Raw genomic sequence first — 24,892 nt, 5'->3', positions numbered from 1 at the left:
CCAAAAACTCGTAACCCCCACACCAGCAGGCAGCACCCACCTCCATGGTGTACGTCTTGCCAGCCCCCGTCTGGCCATAGGCAAAAATGCAGACGTTGAAGCCATCGATGCATGAGGTGATTAGGGCCTGCACCTCCTGGAACACCTGTGAGTTGAGTGAGATGGATGATGGATGGGGGCTTGCAGGGTCCAGGACCCTGCTGGTTCCCAGTCCAGAGTGCTCCCTGCACACCCCAAAGGCCCACATGCTTGCTGTGGGGGCTCCCCACTCACATACCCTGTGTGTCTGACATCAGTAGGCAACCAAGGAAGAGGGGGCTGTGTCTGCCCACCTCCAGGGCCTACCACCCACCAGCAGTCAGGGCAGAGACGGGCCCAGGCAGAGAAGAGCAGATGCTGAGACCACACACCATCCATGCCACTGAAGGTCAAGTCCCCACTAAGGCTCAGGGGACTGATACAAGAGGGTAATCCTGGCAGGAGATTGGGGCCTTGGGGACCCTGAGTCCTCTAAATGGGAGGAGCCATAAGAATAATCAGGTAGGAGGGGCTTGCATGGACCCTCCACCTATGGGAGGCTTTGAGGCCTGGAGTCTCCTCCCAGACAGAGGGCCCTTACCTCAAACACTGCTTTCTGTTCTAGCTGGTCCCAACAAGCCTGTCTCAGTGGGTTACGGTCTACCTTCCATGCCTGAGGCCATCTGCCCCCAGGGCCCACACTCACATCCTGCTGCGAGGCCCACGGAGAGAAGACCTTGTCCAGCTCGAAAGACACAGGCTTGCCCTTGTGCAGCAGGTGGATGATGGAGTCATCATCGGGGTCAAAGGTCACAGCATTAGTTGCCTCGGGTCCCTCCCCATCTTCTTTGGTGACTGGCCGGACCCGAGCAATCACTCGGATGTTCCCTGAAATGGTTGGGGGTGGGGTAAATGGGGACAGGTCAGGTCAAAAGCAGATCATCAAGGTTGGCACTGTGACACACTGGGTTAAGCTGCTCTTTGCAATGCTGGCATCCCACAGTGCGCTGGTTCAAGTCCCAGCTGCTCTGCTGGCAGTTCAGCTCCCTGCTAGCATCCCTGGGAAAGCAGTGAAAAATGATCCAAGTGCTTGGGTCCCTGCATCCACTTGGGAGACCTGGATAGAGTTCCAGGCTCCTGGCCCAGCCCTGGCAATTGTGCTCACTTAGGGAGTGAACCAGTGGATGAAAGATATGTCTCTTCCCTTCTACCTTTCAAGTCTTTTAAACTCTGCTCTGGCATCCACTAATGTTCAAGGAAGGTGAATGGCAGATGACTCTGTACAAAGCCCCTAGCTAGGTGGCCCACAGTGCTGCCATTGGGCAGCCACGTCCCCCCTGGGCTCACTTAGTGCATTCATTCCTGAGCAGCCCAATATGGGAGTTTCACTTCAGGGATGGGGAGGAAAGGCCCCTTGTGGGCCCAGCACTGCATCTGGTCTGAGATGGACACCAAAGTGGACTTGTTCTCTCTCTTCCCCCACACCCAGTCTTCAACGTCCTTACCCATTCAGTGAGCAGCATGTGCCCAGGTGAGCCAACGTCTGGCCATTCGAAAAGGGCACTCAATGCCAACACGGGGCTTGGGAATCAGGCCAGGAAATGGGACCATGTGGCGGGCAAGAACACTGGGAGGTCTCAGGGCATTTAGCAGCCTGAATGGCCACAGAGCCCCTACTCTCAACACAGCCCCATCTTCCTTGCCCTCATACCCTGTCCGCTCAAGGGCCAAGTATTGACTACAGCTTTGCCTCTTCCAGGAAGCCCCCCATCACTCATTGTCCTACACCCAGGGGCTCTAGTATGAAGAAACTCTGGACGATACACTGTGAGGGCAGGAACAGCAGCAACCCCTCAGTGGCCACAGCAGCACCTGGCACACAGCACTGCTCTCTGGACCTCTGGAGAGTACCCAGAGACCAGACCCCAGGTTGGAACATGCAGCATTCCGGCCACCACTGCCCAGTGCTTGGCTACCCACAGCCTGGGAATAACCTGCCCTCGGCATGGGGGTAGGGGCCTCAGAGCTGGACAGAGTGGTTCAGATGCAAGGATTGTCTGCCATCCGTGTGACTTTGAGAGAGTCCCCTGACCCCTGGTCTACAAAGAGACAATGACAGCTTCTCGGCATGACCTGCCCCAGAGATCAAGTGCTGGCCCCCTGAGCCACCACTCCAGCCCTGGTCCATCCAGCGGTCACCTTTCAGCCGCACCAGCTCGTTGTGGCACTTCTTGCGCAGCTGCAGCTCCCGGCGGTACTTGCGCAGCAGCTCCTGGTTGCTGCTGTTAACCTCCTCGATGGCCTGGCCGATCTGGAGGTGCACACGTAACCATGAGGGCCGGCTCCATCCCCCTATCCCCACCCAGGATGGTCACCCTGCCTCACCCTGGATTCACTGCTAGACACACACTGACCCCACTGAGGCAGGGGCTGCCAGCACTACTACTACTGTCCTGTTTTACAAATGAAGAAAACAAGACATGGAGAAGTGAGGTCCACAGGTCAGACACCTAGCTCAGCGTCAGCACCTGCTACTGACTGGGTTCAGCTGGACAGATCAAATTCTACCCTGGAGACAACAAGCTCCCTGTGAGCCTCAATTTGCTCACCTCTAAGATGGGGATAAGGCTAATTTGCGAACTGGTAGGAGATGATGGGGCAAAAGTCTCCCAGTTCAATCACAGAGGAGCAGAAAGCAAGAAGTAGAAGCCCAAATCCAGCAGGGCTGCCTCTGCTGGCTAGCAAGGAGAGGCAGAGATACCCAAGATGTATGAGTCTCTGAAGAGCTGGCCAAAGGGCTGTTCCAGGCTCAGCAAACGGGAGTCATTGCAGAGACACCAGCTCGTCTCATGTTGGGCAAGAGCAGCTTTGGCAGTCATGAGAATGCGTGTGGCCCATGGGGCCCTGAACACCCATGCGACAGCTTGGGTTCAAGCAATCACAAGGACCTATGCTGCTACCTGTGGTACTGGCATCCAATATGGACACCGGTTCAAGTCCCAGCTGCTCCACTTCCCATCCAGCTCTCTGTTAATGCAAGTGGGGAAGCAGCAGAGGATGGCTCAAATGTTTGGACCTCTGTACCCATGTGGAAGACCCAGAAAAAGCTCATAGTTCCTGACTTCAGATTGTCCCAGCTCTGGCCACTGCAGCCATTTGGGCAGTGAACCAGCAAATGGAAGATCCTCTGTCTCTCCCTCTAACTCTGGCTTTTAAGTAAATAAATCTAAAAAGAAAGAATTATAGAAAGAGACCAATACCTGCCACAACCAGTGGGTGGCAGCCTGTTGGGTTGAGGAGTAGAGCCCCGGGGGACACTGTGCCTGACTAGGGACTCCAGGTTAGGGCCTCTCCCCCTGACCCTGCCTCTGGCCAGCACTCACCTCGGCCTTGACACTCTTGAGGGCCTCCTGCAGCAGCAGAGGGAAGCCGCGCACCTGCCGCTTGAGCCCGTTGTAGTCGTTGGTGAGGGTCCGCAGGGCTGGCTGCAGCGTCAACAGGTTGGTCCTGACGCCTTCAGGGACAGAAGGAGTAAGATATGGGCACGGTGTGTGAGGGGGGCAGGAGGAGGAAGGGCATGGCGTGGCATGGGAAGGCTGCAGCAGGGCCGGGCAGGACTCTCACCTGCCAAGTTCTCGTGCACAGCCTTCATTTCCACCTGGGCTCTGGCAAACGCCTCCTCGATGGCCCGGTTCTTGTCTTCCTCCAGGGACTGCATCTCCTCCAGCATCTGCCCGTGGGCCCGCTCCAGCTCTGACTCGTACATGGCAATCTGGCGGCCAGGTCAGAAGGCTCAGAGCCCCAGGGCCTGAGAGGGTGGGGTGTCGGCTAGGGAAGCCCCGCCCCTCCCTCACCTCCACACCCATGTGAACACACACACACACACACACAGGGGAGCATGGTCAAGCAGCTTCTTCCTTTCACCACTCCCTGGCACTGGACTGTGAGCTTCATGAGGCTGCCTTCACATCCCTCCCACCCGGCCACACATCAGCACCACCTGCCCTGAGAACAGAAGGGGTGGCAAGGGCCTCACACCCCTAGAGGAGTTGTGAGAGTGACTGCCCTAAAACTGACAAGAGTCTCTGCAGAACCAACCAAAGGACTGTTCCAGGCTCAGCACATGGGAGGCATTTCAGAGACCCTGGAGCAAACCTGGGTGCTGACCAGCTCATGTTAGAGATGAGGAAAAGGCAACAAACTTGCCCTTGGTCCCAGCAGGGCAAGAAGGCAGTGGATCATCCCCAATGCACAGTTATTGTGCCGTCCGGACCAACCTCCTTCCCTGGCAGGTACCAAGGCCTGGTAGGGGTGGGGTAGAGTGTGGCCTGTGTGCCTGCACACCTGCGCGCGGAGCTGTGTGGTCAGCTGATGTGAGCTCTGTAACTGCTGCTCCATCTCCTTCAGCACCTGCCGCTGCATGGCCACCTGCTCCTGCAGGTGCTGGTTCCGGGCCTGGGACTCACTGAGCGCCTGCTTGGTCTTGGACGACTCCACCTCCACCGTCTTGATGACATACTGCAAGGCGTCAGGATTGGAGGGTGCAGGAATGTGAGCCACAGGAAGGGAGAGGCGGCCATAGGAGGGGAACCTCAGGGTCCCATCAATAGCCCGAGGGGTGGGACTGTAGAAGAAACTGAGAAGAGCCCGGGGTAGTGGCTTTGCAGAATTCAGTGGAATCTTATTATAACAAGCCTTCTAGAAGCCTGGCCATGACCTGGGCTCGGAACAAGCCAGAAAGGAAGAGCCTTGAGGGCACAGTGGGGCACCCCAAGCATGGGGAGCTGCTGGTTTCTCGATGTCTGGCCCTGGACAGCCACAGGAAGGGGCCAGGGCCAGGCACAGCTTGAGGATGAGCCCATCAAGCACTCACACCTGTTCCTCACACCATGCGCCCCTCTGAAGACGCTGCCCTGCTCTGTGCCAGGGGCTGTGGGCTGAGGTGCAGGTGAGACAGGCCTGGGGTGCCTGTCAGCAGCTCACCTTGACGGGTGGGGACTGGGCCCGCAGACTGGCGATGGTCTCGTGGCTATCGCGCAGGCGCCGGCTGAGCCGCTCCTCCTCCTGCGCCTTCTCGGCCAGGCAGTCCTTGAGGCGTAGCTCCACCTCAGCCAGCCGGTCTGTCTTCTGCTGCACTTCCAGGTTCAGCTCAGAGAGCATGCCTTTGTTCTCTGCCACCTCCAGCTGCAGCTGCGACAGCTTGTCACGGAGCTGGGCGCTCTCCTGCAGGGGCGCGGGGAAAGGGGAGGTGAGGGGAGGGCAGTGCGAGGAGGAGCTGGCAGAGCCCTCTGGGGGGTGGGGGGATAGGGATGCATGCTTTGCTCACCTGGCTGTGTTCACAGCCTGGGCAGGGCGCTGCTGGCGGCGGTTGTGCCCGCAGCCCCTGCAGTTCAGCCTCGCAGCGCCGCAGCTCCTGCCTCAGCCGCTCATTCTCCACTGTCAGCCGGTCCCGCAGCTTCTCCAGGTCAGTGCCTCCCTGTGCAGGGCCACGGCCCAGGGCAGACATGTGGCGGGGACAGACGGGTCGACAAGCACCATGTAAGGGGCCCAGGATGGGATGGGGAAGGAATGAAAGAAAAAAGAGAAAGGTGAACAAGCAAGGAAAAACCAGAGAAGCGCCCACCCCCGGCCCATCCTAGTTTTCCAAGTGTGAAAGTGACAAGAAGTCACAGTGACACACAGGGCTCACACTCCAATTTTATGTCTGTGAGCCGCCGGTCCCCTCCCCGCTAGAACCACATGACCCGAGGTGTCTGAGACACGGCCATGTCTTCTGGGACAGGACTGGAGCCCCGGGGTGGCGCTGTAAGGCCTCACCAGCTCTGACCGAAGTCGGCTCACTTCCTGGGCCTGGCTAATGAGCTTCTCCTTCAGGTTTTCCACCTGCAGGACAAAGCCAGCGTCAGAGCAGACCAGGGACCTTACTCTCTTACAACCCACACTGATCCTTACCACAACCCTGGGTTTCCCTGGGGTCAAGCCTCAGGCCCCTTCTCCCACTGCCCACCCACTGTGGGACTGAGCCAGCCCCCCAGCCCTGGCTCTCTGGCACTCAGGCCCTCTGAACAGACAATTATATGTCTTCTTTCTTAACAAGCAGTCCTGGAGCCATCCTAGCCTGACCCCTAGTCCTCTACTTTGAGAAGAGCTGTGCTCGCCCAAGACTGGAGAGACAGAAGTGAAAGTGAGCTGGTCCATCCAGGGCCTGACAAGAGGAGGACCCCCATGGAGCCAGCCCAGAGACTGGCAAGCTGACTCCTTGGCAGTGCCTGTTCCTGGAGCCAGCCCCTGAGCTGGCTGACCTCCCCAAAAGACCCCGACTCTGGCTTCACATCACCCCCACTTCCTCCAGGAACCTCTCCTCGGGATATAATGGTCACACACAAAGACTGTCAGCATCATTCACCCGAAGTTATCTGGGGATTTTTTCCCAGAATATTCTGTGATGCCCATACTTCCCATTGGAAAAGGTGTGGTGAGCAGCAGGATTACTATATTAGCTTACACAGGCTGGCTCTGACAGCTTCAAATGCGCCATTGTTTGACTATTATCTGCCCCCTTGAATCGGTGCACAGGGCCACTGTGACCAGCGAACAGACCCCTTCTGATGTCCCCGAGAATGTCAGGCCCCTGGCCAGGATCCAGTGCGCTGCTCAGTCAATACTGGAAGGGATGGCCATTTCAAAGAGTGGGATGGGAGATGAAGAACAGTTGCCTGCTGACCTGGCCACGGTGCAGCGAGGGTCCCAGGACCTGCCTTGGGGTGGGGCTAGAAGTTGCACCCCTCCCCCCAGCCCATGCCCACCCATCTCCACAGCCAGAGTGAGTGAATCCAAGGTTGGGACTCAGCCCTGCCTGGCTCAGGGAGAAAAGGGAGTGGGCTATTAGGGCAGAAACCAGCTCAGCAGAGGGGGCAGCAGGCACGCTGTGCTGTGTATTCTCAGCTGTCTGCCCCTGGGGCAGAAGGCCTCTTATCCGGGCAGACAACCGCTGATTAGGTCCCCACCACCCACGGAGTGTGGCGGCAGGGGCCTCTGCTGGCTTCCCAGGAAAGGCGGGCTCTCCCTACAGCCGCACAGTGAAGAGGCAGAGGTACTGCTGAGCCAGCAAGGCCTCAGGACCATGCCCTGGGAGCCCCCTCCCCATCCCCTTTCCGCCTACTCCAAGAAGGCCAGATCCTTGGCCAAATCATTGGACCACTCAGAGCAGCGATGCTCAAGCCAAGTAGCCTGGGCTCTCCAGGAGACATTGCCCTCCCTACAATGACCTTGAACTGGTCTTTTAGCCTCTCTGTGCCTTTGGGTTTCCTCACCTGCCTTCCAGGGAGGATTAAATAGATGACACCGGGGTAACAGGGAGAGGGGGGAGATGTACTAGGCCCAACTCTGAGTCCTAAGCTAAAATGAAGGGCCCTGGAGGGCAGAGAGCTGTCCATGGTGCTTAGGGCTGGACCACAGCACCCAGCACAAAGTAAATGCTCAGTAAACATACAAGCTGAATGCTGGAGGAGGGGGGAGGGCAAGCAGACCAGAGTCTGTCAGGGAGGCTGACAGGGTGTGAGGTAGGCAGGGTGGCAGGGCTAGGGCTGAGGGTATGTTGGTCCCAATTATTTTTTCTCTTAAGATTTGTTTGTTTAAAAGGCAGAGAAACACACACAGAAAGACAGAAATAAAGAGAAAGATCTTACACCTGTTAGTGCATTCCTCAAATGGCTGCAACAGTCTGGTCTTGGCCAGGCTAAAGCCAAGAACCTGGAACTCTATCTGGGTCTCTGACATGGGTGGTAAAGGTCCCCAATACTTGGGCCATTTTCTGCTGCCTTCTCAGGCACATCAGCAGGAAGCTTGATTGGAAGTAGAGGATCCAGGGCTCAAACCAGCAATGTTATATGGGCTGCTGTTGTCACAAGTGAAGTGTGTCACTTAGCTCACTGGGCCACAGTGCTGACCACAAAACCCACATTTTTATGCGAACATCACTGATATTTAAATGTTGACCATGGGGGCAGCCAATGGGACAGTGGTTAGAATGAAAAGCATCTCTGCCTCCCATATCAGACTGCCTGGTTCAAGTCCCAGTTCTTCCACTTCCCATCCAACTTCCTGTTGGTATGCACTCTGGAAGACAGCAGGAGATGCTTCTGGGAGTGGGTCCCTGCCACTGACATGGGAGACTCAGACTGTGCTTCCAGGTCTCAGCTTTAGCACAGGCATGGCCCATTTGTGGCAGGCATTCTGGGGAGTGAATCAGCAGATAGAAACTCCGGTCTTTTCAAATAAATAAGGTAAATTTGGAAGCTGGCTTTGTGGCACTGCCTGCAAAGCTGGTATCCTGTATATGTGCCAGTTTGAGTTCTGACTGGTCATTTCTCACTCAGCTCCCTGCTAATGCAACTGGAAGGCAGATGATGGTCCAAGTACTCAGGCCTCTGCAATCCGTATGGGAGACCCAGCTGTAGTTCCTGGATCCTGGTTTCAGCCTAGCCTATTCCGGAATATAAGTCACATTAATAATAAAAAGTTCAAATATATTCAAATACATAAAGCACAACTACAACTCAACACAAAAGCAATCCAACTGAAACATGAGCAAAGGAAGATGTGTACATGACTTTTGTGTATAGCACAAAGAGGCTCAGCACCACTCACCATTAATTAGTGGATCACCAACCCAGAGGCACCCCTTGGCACCCATTAGGATGGCTGCTGTGAAAACCAGAGAACCAACACAGCAAGTGCTGGTGGGGATGTGAAAAAGCTGGGCCACTTCTGCACTGCGGGCGGGAATGTCAGATGCTGCAGCTCCCTCCAGAAATGAAAGACAGAAGTGCTAGATGACCCAGTCCCTTCATCTCAGAGCTGGAAATGAGGATCCTCAAGACACAATGTACACCACAACGCTATGCACAAGAGCTGGAGGGCTTGGGGACCCAATGGAGAACAGCTCAGGGAAATGTGCCATGGACACACACACAGGAACAAAGGCTGACACCTGTTATGCCATGCATGAAACCAGCCACATAAGGACACATATTGCAGGATGCCACAAGGGACAGAAAGCAGAACAGAGGTTGCACTATGGGGCAGAGAATGGGAAATGTTTTTAATGAGGTCAGAGTTTCAGACTGTGAAAGGGGGCAGTTCAGAAGACAGAGAGTAGGGATGGGCACATATCAACATGAGTCGGTATAATGTCTCTGAACTTAAACTTATGAATGGTTAAGATGGAACGTGCTGTTACATGCATTCTACCACAATTTTTCTTAAAGGTACATTTATTTGTATTTGAAAAGCAGATTTTAGAGAGAGAAGAAGAGACAGAAAGAGAGTGGTCTTCAATCTTCTGGTTCACTCCCCACATAACCACAATGGCCAGAGCTGAGCCCATCTGAAGCCAGGATCCAGGAGCTTCTTCCAGGTCTCCCACATGGGCCCCTGCACAGGTCATAAGCAGAGTGCTTCATATAAAGTAGAGCAACATGGGTCTGGTGTGATAAACTACTGGCAAAATCCTTGCCTTGAATGTTCCAGGATCCTGTATGGGCACCGGTTCGTATCCCAGTGGCTCCACTTTCAATCCAGCTCTCTGCATGTGGCCTGGGAAAGCAGTGGAGAATGGTCCAAAGTTGGAACCCTGCACCCATGTGGGAGACCCGGAACAAGTTCCTGGCTGCTGGCTTCGGATCAGCTCAGCTCCGGCCGATGCAACCACTTGGGCAGTGAAACAACAGATGGAAGATCTCTCTCTATCTCTCCTTCTCTCTCTGTAAATCTGCCTTTCTAATAAAAAACAAATGCATCTTATAAAAAGAAGTGGAGGGGCCCAGCGCAGTGGCGCAAGTCGTTGGGGTCCTTGCCTTGCACGCCCGGGATCCCATATGGGCGCCGGTTCTAGTCCCAGCAGCCCCGCTTCCCTTCCAGCTCCCTGCCTGTGGCCCGGGAAAGCAGTCGAGGATGGATCGGCATAGCATCGGCCGTTGTGCTCACTTGGGGAGTGAATCATCAGACGGAAGACCTTCCTCTCTGTCTCTCCTCTCTGTATATCCGCCTTTCCAATAAAAAATAATAAAAAAATAAATCTTAAAAAAAAAAAAGAAGTGGAGCAATCAGGACATGAACAGTGCTTGTATGAGATGCTGGTGGAGGATTAGCCTGATACATCACCATTCTGGCCTGTCTAGCACAATTTTCTAAAATAATGATTTTGAAAAAAGGCCAGGGACTGGTACTGTAGTGTAATGGGTAAATCTGCCACCTGGGGCACTGGCATCTGAAATGGGAGCCAGTTCAGGTCTCAGCTGCTCCATGTCTGATCCCATTCCTTGCTCATGAACCTGAGAAAGCAGCAGCAGACAGCACTTGGGATCCTGAGCCCACGTGGGAGACCCTGATGCTCCCGGCTTCAGCCCAGCCCCGCTGTGGCTGTGTGGTCATTTGGGGAATGAAACAACAGATGGAAACGCTCTCTCTTTCCTTCTAATTCTGCCTTTCCAATAAACAGACAAATAAATAAATAAATCTCTTTTTTAAAACAGGCCAAATAAGGTACTTTTAAGAGCAACATCTAGTTTCCTAGTTTATGGCCACAAGAACAATTTTTTAAAATACTTTGAGAGGGAGAGAGAGACAGAAGAAGCGAGCAAGTGAGAGAGAAAGCTTCCCTTTCCTGATTCATTTCCCAACTGCCCACAATGGCTGGGGCTGGGCTGGGCTGAAGCCAGGAGTCAAGAGTCCAATCCAGGTCTCCTGGTGAGTGACTGCAGCCCAATGACCAGAGTTCTCACTGGGTCTGTATTCACAGGAAGCTGGAGGCAGGAGCCAGAGCTGGGCAATGAACCCACATGGGACGCAGGGGCATTCACTGCTAAGCCAGCATCCCTGCCCCCAAGGGACAGTTCTTCTGTGTCGAGGCTGAAGAGTAGGAAGGGAGCAGGGCTGCCACTCGTACAGCCTGTTACACTGGGGAACCTACAGGGCCCAGCTTCAGAGATGCCCACAGAAGACAGGACATCAAGGCCACCCAGGAGTGGTTCTGGGCTGCTGTAACCTAGCCCTCCAGCCTGAGTGTCCCAAGAAATGCAGGCGTTTCCACCTGCCTTGGCCTCAGGTACTCCGGAATCCCCATGTACATTATCAGCTTTTAAGCCCCAAACCACCCCTCCACCACCCTGCAGAGGGTGCTCCCCATTACACAAGAAGGAAAACTGAGGTTCCAAGAGCATGAGCAGCTCCCAAAGGGTCACCTGACCACCAACTGACCCATGCAAGATCTGGCTAGGCCCCTTCTCTTCCTCCTCACCAAGCTATGTGAGCCTTTTAGAATCCACAAGTGTGGAAAAGTGGTCAGGGTGAAAGGTAGGTCTGATCTCTAGATAGGCATGCTGAAAAGAAGGTGCTGTGTGTCTGGGGCAGGGGCAGGGGGGGGGTCTTCCTTAGGGAAGCAGCTTTCAGAATGCTAGAACAAAGCATGCAGCAGCCATGTCACCCAGGTGCCATTGCCCGATATCCGAACAGCTATGTTTCTTAGCTTCAGTGCAGGGAGAAAGGAAGAAACAGCCTGGGCTTGGGCTCCTGTTTGCATGATCACAGAACCAGTGAGCTGCAAGCTCGGCAACTCACCAGGGACCGCCTCGGCAGGGACTGTTATTATGCCCATTCCGCAGATGAGGGATTGGAGGTGCAGAGTGCTAATTAGCTACCTGGGGTCACACAGATAATGAGTGGTGCCAAAGTGAGACTCAGAACTCAGCTCCAGGCTCACCTCCACAGGGCAGCTCAGACACCTGAAGCTGCAGGTGCATCTTCGGAGAAATTTCCAGAAAAGGGCTGGTAGTCAGAGAGTTCCCAAACCATACTTGAGCCGAGACTGGGGACCACTGCAAACTTCTGGGTCATTGGGGAGAGGATAGTGGTGGTGGAGGGCTGGAGGGTTGAAGGAGGTTGGAGTGGGGAGAGTGGTTTCACAGATGCCAAGGCAGCTGAACTGCTTCACCCTCACCCTCAACTTTGACAAAGCGAAACATCCACTTTGTTAATTACAGGGAGCAGTGATTTTTTTTTTAAAACTGTTTAGAGTCACTAAAGATCACATATGATTATGATTTCATCTGTGGGAAATGTTCAGAAAAGGCAAAATCCATGAAAAGAGCAGGCAGGTGAAGGGTTGAAGAGGGAGGGTGCTGTCAGTAGGGCTTTTTGGGGGGCTGTAAATAGCAGCCATGCCTACTCATGACCAGGAAACCCTCCATCACGGGGGGGGGGGGAGAGGGGGGAGGAGTCTGAATTTGGGGTGTGAGAATGGGCTAGCAACAAAGCTCATGGAATAAAGAAAATAAAGCCCTGGATTGTGGCATAATGGGTTAAGCTGCCACATACAATGCCAGGATTCCTTCTGGATGCCGGTTCACATCCTGGCTGCTTCGCTGCCGATCCAGCTCCCTACATATGACCTGGAAAAGCAGTGGAAAATGGCCCAAAGCCCCCTGCACACATGGGGAGACCCAGAAGAAGCTTCTGCCTCCCAGCTTTGGCCTGGCCCTTCTTCCTGCTCTCTGTAACTCTGTCAGGAAGGAAGGTGGGGAGGGAGGAAGAAACACACACATAAGACCTGCCCTCAAAGAGAAGCCCTGGATCACCAGGCTGGGCCAGGCTGGGCAGGCAGAGCTGCTGCTGGGTGTCTACCTCAGACCCTCCTGCAGAGTGGTCCTAGACCAAACCCATGGCCCCAGGGCAGTGCCCTCTACACCGCCTTCCCTTAGCTCAGAATGTGCTTTCCTCTGCTCGGTGCCCACTTCAGCCCTGCTCTGCTATTCCAGGGAGACTGCCTCAACCACCCAGATGGCCCTCACAGCCATGCATGTGTCCCTCCTGCAGAGCCCTCATCGCTTGTTCCTTCCTACCTCACACCCATGCACGGGCCTGGAACCAGTGACCATCTTCCTGAAGCCTACAGCCTCTACAGGGGCAGAGGTGCACTAGCCCTCCAGGTCCTAAACAGACTCCCACAGCTGTCTGAGAAGGGCAGGTGGGCAGCAGGGAACACAGCTGGCCACATGGAGGCCCACAAACAGGAAAGCAACAGGTAACGGTGTAAGAGGCAAACACAGGGCAAGAAGGCTGCCCCCAGAAGGCCCACCCCTGAGCAACGGGCAGGCGGCCACAGACAGCTTTGAAGGACCAAGGCACCTGTGCACTGTAACACATTGCTCCCTGAGCAGAGAAGATTGCAGCAGGCCCCCGGGTTGTCCTGCCTCCTCTAGGGTGTTCACTGGCTGACAGAGGAGATCCCAGCTCTCTCCTCTTACTACACTGGTGGCTGACCCCTGTCCTGTGACTAACACCACAAGTGGGCAATGGTAAGCTCTACCAGCCTCAACCTCTCCAGGTACCTGGTTCTGCAGCTGGGTGGCGGTGGCTTGCTGGTCACTGTCATGGAGGGCCAGCCTCTCCCTCAGGACCACCAACTCCTCCTGGAGCTGGGCCTTCTCCTCCTGGAGCTGGGACATGGCCTCCACCATCCTATGCACGACTGGGACTGCCCCCGGCGATCCCGACAGGCTCGAGCACCTCCCACTGCCAAACAGCCGGCTACCTGCAAGCAGAGCAGTGGCTGATCAGCGGGTGTGACAGAGGGAGGCGGGCAGGGCGCCCACTCCCCCATGGCAGGATGGACTGCTGGGGAAGTAGTGGGATGCAAGCAGAGAACCTGGGGTACAGGGCAGGAGACCTGGAAGCTGTAGCAGCAGGGGTCTGTCAGGGCTGCCTGGGGTTGGGGAGCCCTTCTGCTGCTCTCAGAAACAGAAGGCCTGGATGAAGAAGTTAGAGTGCCTGGGCATTCCCTGTGGCCTTCTCTCAGAGCCTGTGCCCCAGGGCTTTTGGGTGGTAGCCCCTCTTCAGGGTCAGTCTGCCAGGAACTGCGACAGGAGAACAGGAGACACCATTCTTAGAAAAGCACAGCCTCTTACACCTCTCACTGTCTCAAGAGTCCCAGAGAGAGGAGCAGAGCTGGGCCTGCATGGAGCGGTCACCTGCGCACAGAGGCAGAGCAAGAAGAGTACAACATATGTACGTATGTGTGCAGGTGTGTGTAAGAGAGAGCGATGGGTCAGCATGCAGACGGCCCTGTGCATGCAACCAGGCTGGGTCATGTGGGACCTGCGCAGATGCAGGCACATGATAAATACAGAGGTTGGAGGAGTTCTCTCCTACCTCTAGGAGCAAAAGACAGATGCAGGACAAGACATGGAATGAAGGCCCCAGATCTGCTGACAGGAGCCCAGCAAACTTACTGCAGCTCACAGGTGCCTGTAGCTTTGCAAGTTGGGAGCTAGGCAGTGGATGGAAAGGCAGTGGCGGGGTGTGTGGGGGAAAAGTTATTTCCTCCCATCAGGCTCTGCACATAGAAATCAAGCAGCGAGTTCAAGAGCAAAGGGCAATGAAAGGCACCTGCTAGCCTGGGAGCCCTACCCACTTTGCCTCAAGCCCCAGGGTTTCTGGGCTTTGTTTGGAGTGGGCGGGCTCCCAGCTCCCTGCCTCTGTGAACGAAGCCACCTGCACCTGACCCAGCTGGCAGCCTCAGCAGGAGGCAGCCAGCGTGTTTGTTCACTGCACAGTGGACAAGGCCAACAAACTGGGCAGCGGGGGGATGGGGGTGAGGGCCTAGCAGGGGCCGCAGGCTGGGCAGGGACCTCCCAGTACCACCAGTGAGGGAGGAACACAGGTGGGAGACAGGAGGGACAGGAGGGGGAAGAGGGCCCTCTAGAGAGTGCAGGAAGGGTGCAGGCACCCCTGCTTCTCTCTCCTTCCAGAGAGCAGGAGCTGAGGCAGCCCCTGGGTGGACAGGAAGCCTGGCTCTGCGGCCTGCACGTGACACAGCATGCATGTCACACGGAGCTGGCTGAGCTTCCCGCGATGAGTTCTAGAGAGAGTGAGGGCAGGTGGATGCTTCCAGGCCTGCACACGGGGCTGCCGTGTGACCTGAGTGCAGGGAACATGCTGGACTTGGCTCTGGAGCTTGGCCTGCCTTCTAGGAGATACACGGGAGGAGGGGCTCCATGGGGTCATCTTCAGGGAAGTGGGGACAATGCACCTTGCCCAAAAGACAACTTGGGGGAATGGAGCCTGGATCATGTCAGGGATGTGCAGGGCCAGGGACTGGGAAGAGAGCCTGAGAGTTGTTGTTCGGGTCGCTGCTCCTGCCACGGGGGTCTCAGAAGCCCTCCCCTAGTAGGTGCCGCCTGACCTGGGCATGGCCAACACGCAGGTGCAAGGAGCCACCTGGGGTCTTGGTGGGAAGGTGGGGGATGGCACTGGGGGAGGGGAGCAATGATGCTGACTGAAGTTGAAGGAGGTCCCAGCAGGAGGCATAAGGCAGGACAGGATGAATATCAGGGTGGGCGGAATGGAGCCCTGGGTCCAGAGCATTGCATCCACCTCAAAGATTGGTGTTTAAAAGAGTGTGGGCCTCCAAGGCCCTGCTGGGGCCCTGCCCCCACAAGGCCCCAGCCTGGCACCTCTTGACATGAATCAGCCCTTGTTCTTCACTGGGGTGGGTCTTTCTCTGCCCGGCTCCTCTGCTGCCCAATGAAGAAAGTCCATTTGCCAACTGGAAGATACTGCCCCCTCCCTTCCCAGACCCTGTAGCCCACTCCCCAGCTAGACCCTGCACCTGCCGCTCGACACAAAGTGCCTGGGCAGAGGCAGGCATGAATGGCTCGGCATGGTCTCAGAGCAGGGAGTGGCTCCTTCGGGCCCCAGCAAGTTCAGACACACAGATTAACCTTTGGCAGTGGCGGTGGGAGGCAAATAACAGGAGGCTGGCTCCACTTTGCGCCGTCCGCCCGCTCCTGGTCTCTCCTGTGGGTGCCTGAGGATGCTGGGCTCAGACTCACTGCTGGGCACCTCAGCATGGATCTGTGAGGCTACGGGGTGGGGGTGGGGGAGGGTATAGAATCTTCCAGAACCTCAGGCAGAGAACAGAGCTGCCAGCCCCTTTCCTCTGGTACCTCAAGGCAGCAGAATCGAAACTGGGGTCCCCTACAAGCCAGGGTCCTCACAAGTCCAGAATGTGGGAAGGGGGGCAGGGAACAGAGAGGAAAGGGGGGAAGCCAGCCTCTCCCTGCAGGCAGTGGCGTCAGTACGGCTGCCACTGTGTCCTGCTTTTGACAGGCACTGGGAAGAGACAAAACGTGGGGAAATTCAATTCCAGCTCCAGCTGGCCAAGGCCTCTTATCACTGGGTGGCACCCCGGGAGGGAAGAGGGTGGCAGGGGAAAGGGAGTGATACATACACCACTCTTGACCCCGGGGAGGGGCAGGTGGCTGCTGAGAGTGGGCCCTGACCCCCTAAGTGGCTTCCTCTGGCACTAGCCTGGCCAGGGCGCTGGGCTGCCAGGTAGACCTCCCTTACCTGTTTTCTCTACATTCATGGCACTGCCACCGGCTTCCGGGGCCTCCCGTTCGCGCCTGGGGGCCGGTGCAGGCCTCTTTGCAAGTTTCTCTTCTTTCGTCCCCTGACTCTTGCTCTCGTACCCCTTGTCCTGCAGGGCCTCCTGCCAAGACACAATCAGAGGCCTCTTGTCAATGGAGATTCTGCCGGGAAGGGGACTCCTTGTGCTCAGGGCAGTGGAGCGCTCCTGGAGCTGGCACGAACCCCAGGGGACCCAGCAGGTCCAGGCCCTGCCAGCTGAGGTGAGGACGGCCCCACAGGGATGTGGAGACACTGCCTCTCCTGCCACCCTGGGGCAGCTGGCCCTGTGCACCAACAGGGAGAGCTCAAGGGCACGTCAAGTCCACAGGCGAGTCAGCGGGGCAATAGCCCCATTGATCCTGAGCATCTGTCCCCGCTCCGCCTTGCCACATGTGCACCTATCTGAGGCATCTTCCCCCTTCCCCATCACGTCAGCCACCACCATCCCAAGGGTGCATCTTCTGCATCCAAGTGGTACCCTCAGGGCCACTAAGGCCACAGCACCTAAGTCCATATGTTAAGCACAAGGACTGCCCCATTGCCCTCACCCCTCAGCCCCAGTGCATGTAAGGCAAAGATTTAGTCACTGAGCCATTGTGCCAGGTTCTATATTTTCAAAAGAACTTTATGCCCTCTATGTTTTGAAAATTGCTGGTCTGAGGAATGGCACTGCAATTTGCAATAGTTTAAGCCTCCACCTGTGGCACCAGCATCCCATATGTGTACTGGTTCATGTCCCGGCTCTTCCACTTCCCATCCAGCTCCCTGCTTGTGGCCTGGGAAAGCAGTAGAGGATGGCCCAAAGCCTTGGGATCCTGCACCTTTGTGGGAGACCTGGAAGAAGCTCCTGCCCCCGGGGCTTCAGATCAGCTCAGCTCTGGCTATTGTGGCCATCTGGGGAGTAAATTGTTGATGGAAGATCTTTCTGTTTCTTCTTCTCTCTGCAAATCTGCTTTTCCAATAAAAATAAAACAAATCTTAAAAAAAAAAAAGAGGGCCTGGTACAGTAGCCTAGTGGCGTAAGTCCTTGCCTTGAATGCACTGGGATCCCATATGGGCACTGGTTTGTATCCCAGCTGCTCCACTTCCCATCCAGCTCCCTGCATGTGACTGGGAATGCAGTAGAGGACAGCCCAAAGCCTTGGGACCCTGCACCCATGTGGGATACTGGGATGAAGTTCCTGGCTTCAGACTGGCTTAGCTCTGGCCATTGTGGCCACTTGGGGAGAGAAATCAGCAAATGTCAGGTCTGTCTCTCCTCTCTGTAAAATCAGACTTTCCAATTAAAAAGAAATAAATCCAAAAAGAAAAAGAAAAGGAAGGAAGGAAGGAAGGGAGGAAGAAAGGGAGGGAAGAAGGGAAGGAGAAAAAGGGAGGGAGGGAGAGAAGAAAGAAACGCCTGGTCCAAGGTGGCAGGGTCGTGGTGGGACGCCTGACTCCGCCTGGTGTGAGCCATGTGACTGTGGGCAGCTTCCTTGCCTTCGCTGGCTGCACCATCTTCCTGCTCAGAGCACAGACCAGAGCAGCAGCTCCGGCCTCACAGGGGCCAGCGTGGCCCGCTGAGGCAAGGTCCTCGGGAGGCGGCCGGCACTGGTAAAGATCCCAACACGGGCAGCTAGCACAGGTGGGATGAGCCCCTGTCCAGAACTTTTTGGACTTGGGAACATCGGCCCATAGCCCAGGAGAGACCTTGGGGAGGGGCACCCAGTCTGAGCATGGAGTCTCTAGGCCTGCTGCACATGCACAGAACCCAATCGTCATTTCATGAAACACTTTTCCATGTAAACACTCAGAATTCTGTCACAAAACAAACTTTTGTGGTATGGACGTGCCCACCTGTGGCATCATGTCAGCTCACAGCAAGTTCTGAATCTTGGAACAACTGAGACTTATTTTTTCACCTGGGGGGAAGGTGGCACTACAGCAACCTGTTATTTCTGTCGTATTTACATCTCGCTTTGATCACTGAAAAGTCACTTACAGAAAAGCAAGGAGACATAACAACCACACAGCCACTCGGGTCATCTGTTCCCGTCCTCCCAGGACTGTCTGCGAGTCCCACTAGAAAAGGCAGGGGGCATGCCCACCGACCTCATGTTACCCCCGACCTCGACCATGTAGTGATGGTGGCAGCTATGGTTCCCATGCCACCCCAAGCTATGGTCACACTATTTCTGGTCCGCTGGCCAACTCCTTGGAAGGGCAGACCAGCCCAAGGGGTTGGGGATTTCATCAGTGCTCGTATGCAGAAAATCCTTGAGTTTCTACCGCTGCCCCAGAGGTTGGGGTGGCCCTGTATCTGCCCAGGTCACCTCCCCACTCTTGGGACCCACCATGCCCCACGTGCATGACCTTTGAATGTGGCTGAACTTCCCAGGGCCTGGAAGCCATCTGCTGGCGCAGCAGCTCCTCGGGGATCCTCAGCAGATCTGCTGACCCCAGAACTGACACCCCATCATCAAAACTCAGAATGTGGCCACCGCCCAGCTCCAGGCTGCGGGCTTCTGACCACGGCTGCCCACTTAACTACCACCGGCTCAAGTTCAAGTCCGAGCGGCGCTCTGCTCGCCTGACTTCTTTTAACTCTTCTCTCACCAGATCTGTTTTGCCCCCAGACCTCCCGGAAAAAAAGAAGACTACCTAGGTTCTATTGCCACAGCTGGATGGCATGAGGCAAAAACAAGAAATACTACCAAACCGGAAACTGACCCTGAAGCCAGGTCAGCTGCTGGGCACGCTTTCCCCATGCCCAGTACTTTCATCCTGCACATGGGAGGACTCGTATCAAGGGTATATGTACTGCCCCTGCTCCATCCTGTCCTCACCATGTGCACGTACCTCAAGGGGCCATGCCAGCGTGACTTCTAGCAAGGGCAGAGTCTACGTGTGTGGCCAGCAGGAAGTGGGGGACAGTGAGTGATCTCACGCACACCCTTGCTTGGTCATACCCCGAGGGAGCTCCAGTCCTCTCTGGTGTTCACTTGCCTGTGTTCATATATTTGTGACCGTGACCGCTTGGTCACTGCGTGGAGCACTGCTAGACTGCCCCAGGTATTTTTCTTCCTCACCATGTCCCTGTGACTAGCACGGCCCTGGCACACAGCAGGCCCTGTGTTAGTATTTGTGGAACGAATGCACTCATGCAGAATGGGCACAGTCTGCGTTGCTCTGAAAACATGCCAAGTGACAAAATGAATGTCACCCAAGTGGAGGGGGAGAGCTCAAGGGGCTCCTTGCCCTCAGACACAGATGCACAGCAGGCGGGTTTGAAGACAAGCCCCAAAGCATACAAGGCCTTACGCTGGAAGAAGGTACAGCACACATTAACATGCATGAAGAGATGGCCAAGACTCACTGCTGAGAAAAAGAGTTGGCCACAGAAACAGACATCAAGGTCAAGGACAATCCCTACCGCATAAATACAAGGAGACACTTGTACGGGAGAGAGAAGTAACTACACGTTAAACTAGAGGATTTTCATAGGCAAGAGGCATTTGGGGTCTAGGCTGGCACCTGTGGCCCACATCAACTCTGAGTACCGTGTGCTACAAGGCTTGTATTGGTTATTGGTTCAGACCCCAGCCTGCTGTATGGCCAACAGCAACTCACTTCACCTCTCTGCACCTCAATGTCTTCCTCTCTAAAACTGAAGGGACAGTGTCTGGAGGCTGTGACAAGGGTCCCAAGGACTGGCACGAGCTGTGTGACGACAGGCACAGAGACGGTGTGCAACAGAGGGTAGCTGTCACCAGTGCCCTTATCCTGCATGGCTCCCAACCAGGCCCAGGTACACCAAGTTGACCCCGTGACATAGCCATCACTCCCAGAGAAAACCTCCCTTCAGCAGAGCTTTCTGCTTGGCCTTTACACAAAGAAATATAAGCATCACCCCAGCTCACTTCCACCCCACACCTGTCTGCCTTCCCGCCCTAGGAAGCCCCACACTTTTCACCCTAAAGCTCTGTCACCTCCCCCAGATAACAAAGCAAACTGCCTCACCAGCCTACAGTAAAGAGGCACGTGGCAGGTCCCAGCTCTCCCTGGGGATCCAGCTTGCTGGAGGTCAAACGGCAAAGGCATCCCAGCCCAGCCAGCCAGCCATGGTCCCAACGGTCTTACCTGCACGGTCAGGTACAGCCTGTGGGGGCTCCCGGAGCCGGCCCAGTCCACACTGAGCGCTCGGCACTGCGCTAGGGCGGGTCGAGCTGTGATTCGGGCACTGGAGTCCTCCTCACCACCGATCGCTGCGTCTTTCCCACGCCCTGGCCCGGGACAGAGAAGCAGGTGAGACACTCTGACCACTGTTCAGTGCAGGGCTGTGGCAGCATTCAGCTTCCATACATAACCTGGCTGCTCCCCTCCCACCCAACCTGGCCTCCTCCCCCTGCCACATCCTCCTGCATCTGTTCCACACATGGGCAGGGGTCACCCCCAAGCCTCTCTCCTGGAGACCCTATGTGTTACCTGGCACTACAGTGGCTTTGGCGCTGGCACGTGCTCTTTAGCGCCCTCTGCAAAGAGTGGCAGAAGGAAGTCAGTGCCAGGCGGTACCTGGAGCCCTTGGCTTCATTACTCTGGCTGCCTCTAGGTGGCAATTTCTCCCCTGACTTTGCCAGGACCCAACCCTTGCCTGGTTCCTTATGTCTCTAAGAGCATACTCAGAAGCAGCTAGAACCTATCCCCTGGCATGTCCCACCCAGAGCAAGAGAGAGGGCTGCCTGGGGCAGGATACCCCACCCACCTGCACCTTCCAGCATGGCATATGGGGTTCCACAAGTAAAACAGGGGCTCCCTTGAGAGGGCCAACAGTCCCCAAGGGTATAATGCCCTGAATGCCCATCTCCACTACCTGCAAGGCCAAGAGCTTTCCAGGCCCCACAATCCTTTGTGTCTACATGGGTTTATTTTTATAGATTTGAAAGGCAGAGAGTCCAATACAGACAGATAAGAATACACTGGTTCACTACTCAAATGCCTGGCAACAGCCAGGGCCGGGCCAGGCTGACTCCAAGAGTCAGGGCTCCATCTAGGTCTCCCACATGGACCCAAGTACTTGCTTGAGCCATCCCCTGCTGCCCTCCCTCACCCCCAGTGTATACATGCAGGAAGCCAGAATTGAAGCCAGCTGGGATGTGACCCCAAACACTCCAAAGTGTGAGGCACTAGATCCTGACCTCCCATTTCATTTGTTCCTCAGTTTACTTGTCAGCAAAGTGGGGATTATAAGGGAGTCTCACAAGCCTGTGATGAGGCTCTGACAGGATGAGACAATGGAGCATCCCAGGTCCACCTGGAGCACCACTGCTATCCGCCCACGACCTCCCCAATGTCAGGCAAAGAACAGGGGGCTCAGATCCGGTGAGATAACCTATTGGCTGAATCCTCACCTTGTATCCACTGGGATCCCAAATGGGCACCAGTTCATACCCCGGCTGCTCCACTTCCCATCCAGCTCCCTGCTTGTGAACTGGGAAAGCAGTAGAGGATGGTCCAAGATTTTGGGATCCTGCACCCAAGTGGGAAGCTGAGAAGTTCCTGGCTCCTGGCTTCAGATGGGCTCAGTTTCAGCCATCGTGGCCACTTAGAGAGTAAACCAGCAGCCTGATCTTTGTCTCTGTCTCTCCTCTCTCTGTATATCTACCTTTTCAATAAAATGAAAAAAAAGGAAAGAAAGAAAGAAAGAAAAGTGGAGGCTCGAATGGATTAACAGGGTGCCCAGGGTCACCTGGAGCCAGTATTCAATGCCAGGTGCCAATCAGCCCTATGCGGCTACCTTTCTGAGGATAGCAGAGGGGAGGCTGGGGCACTGAGGGGCCTCGTGCAGCTGTGCTGGCAGGTGCCGAGTCTCCACCCCTCATGCAGGGTTCTGTTCGACTGCTGCCTTCCACTTCTAACACAGCTGAGGCTGCACGGCTGTGGTTGCCACAGTGCCCACCTGACAGGTGCATGCACACACACACACACACACACACACACACACACACAGGCCCGGCAGGGACCACAAAAATCCCTTCGGGACAACCTCACTGGCTGGTCCCAGTTTCTTGCTCACATTTTTTTTTTTCTAAGGGAAGATTCCCTTTTCTTTCCCGCCAGAAAGGCAGGACTTGCTCACATTACATTTGTGATCCTAAAGATAACCTTGCCCTCTCCTGGACCCAAAACTCCTAGCTTTGCCCAGAGGTCCCCGGGGGCATGCTGAACCCGGCAGAGCCGCTGATGAGCAGCAGTGGGATCTTGAAAGACATCCCTCTGGCAGCCACTGAAAACATGAATACAGGAGAGAGGGAAAGAATGAGGGGAAACTGTGCTGTGCCTCAGTTTCCCCTTCTGTTCAGGAAGGGGCTTGCAGGCAATGGCCCAAGAGGCAAGCTGTTCATCTAAACCCCTTTCCCTGTGTAGGTTAGCCAACTCCGGCAGGGCAGCCAGCCTGGAGAACTGGGTCTGTCTGACAACACCACGGCATCCTATCCACAACTAGCTTGGGAAGGGTCCTGGGCAGCTCTTCGACCCTCACTATCCAGCCCAACTCAGCACCAGAGGCACCACTCACCCCTTACCAGCTACACGCCTCTGAGAGATGTGACCCAGACAGGTATGTTGGCACTGACAGATACCCAGGGTTCCAACAAGCCCAGTGTGGGGACCCTTTCACCAACCTGTGCTGCCAGGCATCCACAGAGGCTGCCTGGAGGGTATCTCCCCCGGGAACACATGGGTGTCCAAAACCCCCGCCAGGCTGCGCTCCCGAGCAGCCTCCGTCCATTCCTAGTGCCTTCCTTGCCTTCCTCAGGCCAGCCCAGGCGGGATCAAGTGTCAGCAATACCGCGCAGGGCGCCCCGGCCAGCCGCCACTTCCTACCTTGTTTACCAGCCGCAAGCCCGGGAATGCTTGGCCTGGGATGGGGCAGATCAGACAGCAGAGTCCGGAGCCGGCCGGGTCGGGGAGACCGAGGTTGTTAGCCCCACTCTGGTGACTGTTAAAGTTTAACCCGGCTCTGAGGACTGGGGCGTCCAGCAGGCAGGGTGCAGGGAAGAGGCACCCAGTGAGACCACGATAGGCTCTGAGCCTCCACGCCTGCCCGCCTGCCCGCCTGCCCGGCTCAGGCTGCCGCTCACCCTGTAATTACCTGTCAGCTCTGACTGAGGTTAGGAACCGGCAAGAAACCTCAGTCTCATCTCTGGTATCTGGAGGAAGGACGGGAAATAAAGAGGCATTTTAAAAATGCGGACTCACCAGTTCTCAACCTCCCCAGGCCGGTGTGTGGGGCAGGGCGGGTGGCAGGGCTGGCTGGGGCTGGGGCGGGGCGAGCCATCCCCGGCTGCTCCGGCTCTGGGGCCCGGCCCACTCTCCACAGGCCCCGCAGTGAGGGCGTGGCTCCCAGGTTCCACGTCCTGCGAGAGGGGACCATGGCCTGGGGCTCTGCAGCCTCCTCCTCCTCCTCTGGGCACGTGGCAGCCTGTGGGAAAAAATCGAGGGGCAGAAGAAGAGCTTGGGGACAGACACCAGAACGAATGACATGGGTCTCCTGTTGCCCAGGAAAGCAGCCCCCATGGCAGTGTCCTCCCCAGAATGAAATGAGACTCCACCATTTGCCTGGTGCTTGCTAAAACGGAATAGGGGATGCTCAGCAAGCAGCCCACCAGGTGTGTGTGCAAACATACTGTGGGGTCTGTGATGTAGCTGGGCAACACAAAGACAGCATGAGGGGTGCACAGCCCCACCTGGAGGCAGAGCTATGGGTGGGCGTGTCTCCCAAAAAGTTTGATCCTTTTTCTGTAAGATATCTCTTTTTCTCACTGCACCCAGCCTCGGCCTCAGGCTCCTGTGCTTTAGGTCTGTGGCCCAGCAGCTAATGCTCCCAAGTGGAAGGGCTTGGAAAGGTCCCGGACTGTGGCCAGTGCCAAACACGATGGATCTGCGACAAATTCTCTTAAAGTTAGCTCATTCAGGTATCTGTCTGGCCAGGGGTGTGGCAGGCACCACCACAGGTGTTGAGAACAGGAGACCCATTCAATCCTCATTTACTGATTATTTATCAGGTGACTTATTATGGGCTGGGCCCCTGCTACACATAGAAGGGGGAGAGAGACCTCTGATCAGGAGAGATATGGCCCCAGCGCCAAAAGTCCTATCAATGAATGAGGTCAACATGTCAATAAACCCTCACAGTATGAATGGGGATCCAGGGAAGCGGGAGGTGGGTGCCAGGACCAAGGTAGGTGCAGAAAATGGAGGTGACATGCACAGCACAGATGGACACTGAAAACCTCAGTGGGCCCTCACACACGGGGTCAACAGACCAGAGTCCCAGCAGTCACTGCACAAAACCTCCTTGGGGACCTACTATGTGCAAAGCAGCCCAGAGGGCATCAAAGCTACAGTCCCAGGCTCAAATGGCCATGTC

The 24,892-nt window shown here is 55.8% G+C and overlaps 1 protein-coding gene across 3 annotated transcripts in view; it reads right to left on the bottom strand.

Moving 5' to 3' along the window:
* The window catches only part of KIFC3 (kinesin family member C3), a 28,238-nt gene extending 4,305 nt beyond the window's left edge, over nt 1–23,933 (bottom strand). For 2 of the 3 annotated variants that reach the window (XM_040982632.1, XM_040982631.1), the window contains exons 1-13: nt 23,722–23,933; nt 20,605–20,747; nt 16,426–16,567; nt 13,407–13,609; nt 5,836–5,901; nt 5,345–5,494; nt 5,002–5,241; nt 4,363–4,536; nt 3,643–3,790; nt 3,402–3,532; nt 2,218–2,329; nt 725–906; nt 41–145 (exon numbers count right to left, since the gene is read on the bottom strand). In XM_040982632.1, coding sequence (XP_040838566.1) covers nt 41–145; nt 725–906; nt 2,218–2,329; nt 3,402–3,532; nt 3,643–3,790; nt 4,363–4,536; nt 5,002–5,241; nt 5,345–5,494; nt 5,836–5,901; nt 13,407–13,609; nt 16,426–16,567; nt 20,605–20,747; nt 23,722–23,896 — 1,971 coding nt within the window. In that variant the 5' untranslated portion in view covers nt 23,897–23,933. The remainder of the gene's footprint in view (nt 1–40; nt 146–724; nt 907–2,217; nt 2,330–3,401; nt 3,533–3,642; nt 3,791–4,362; nt 4,537–5,001; nt 5,242–5,344; nt 5,495–5,835; nt 5,902–13,406; nt 13,610–16,425; nt 16,568–20,604; nt 20,748–23,721) is intronic. The other variant, XM_040982633.1, reaches the window with a different exon arrangement.
* Nucleotides 23,934–24,892: the final 959 nt, after the last annotated feature.

Source organism: Ochotona curzoniae, unplaced genomic scaffold (genome assembly GCF_017591425.1).
Source record: "Ochotona curzoniae isolate NIBS_2020 unplaced genomic scaffold, NIBS_Ocur_1.0 contig_3622, whole genome shotgun sequence".
NCBI classification, from domain to species: domain Eukaryota; kingdom Metazoa; phylum Chordata; class Mammalia; order Lagomorpha; family Ochotonidae; genus Ochotona; species Ochotona curzoniae.
Note: the sequence above shows the minus strand (reverse complement) of the source record. Positions and strands in the feature narration are given on the sequence as shown.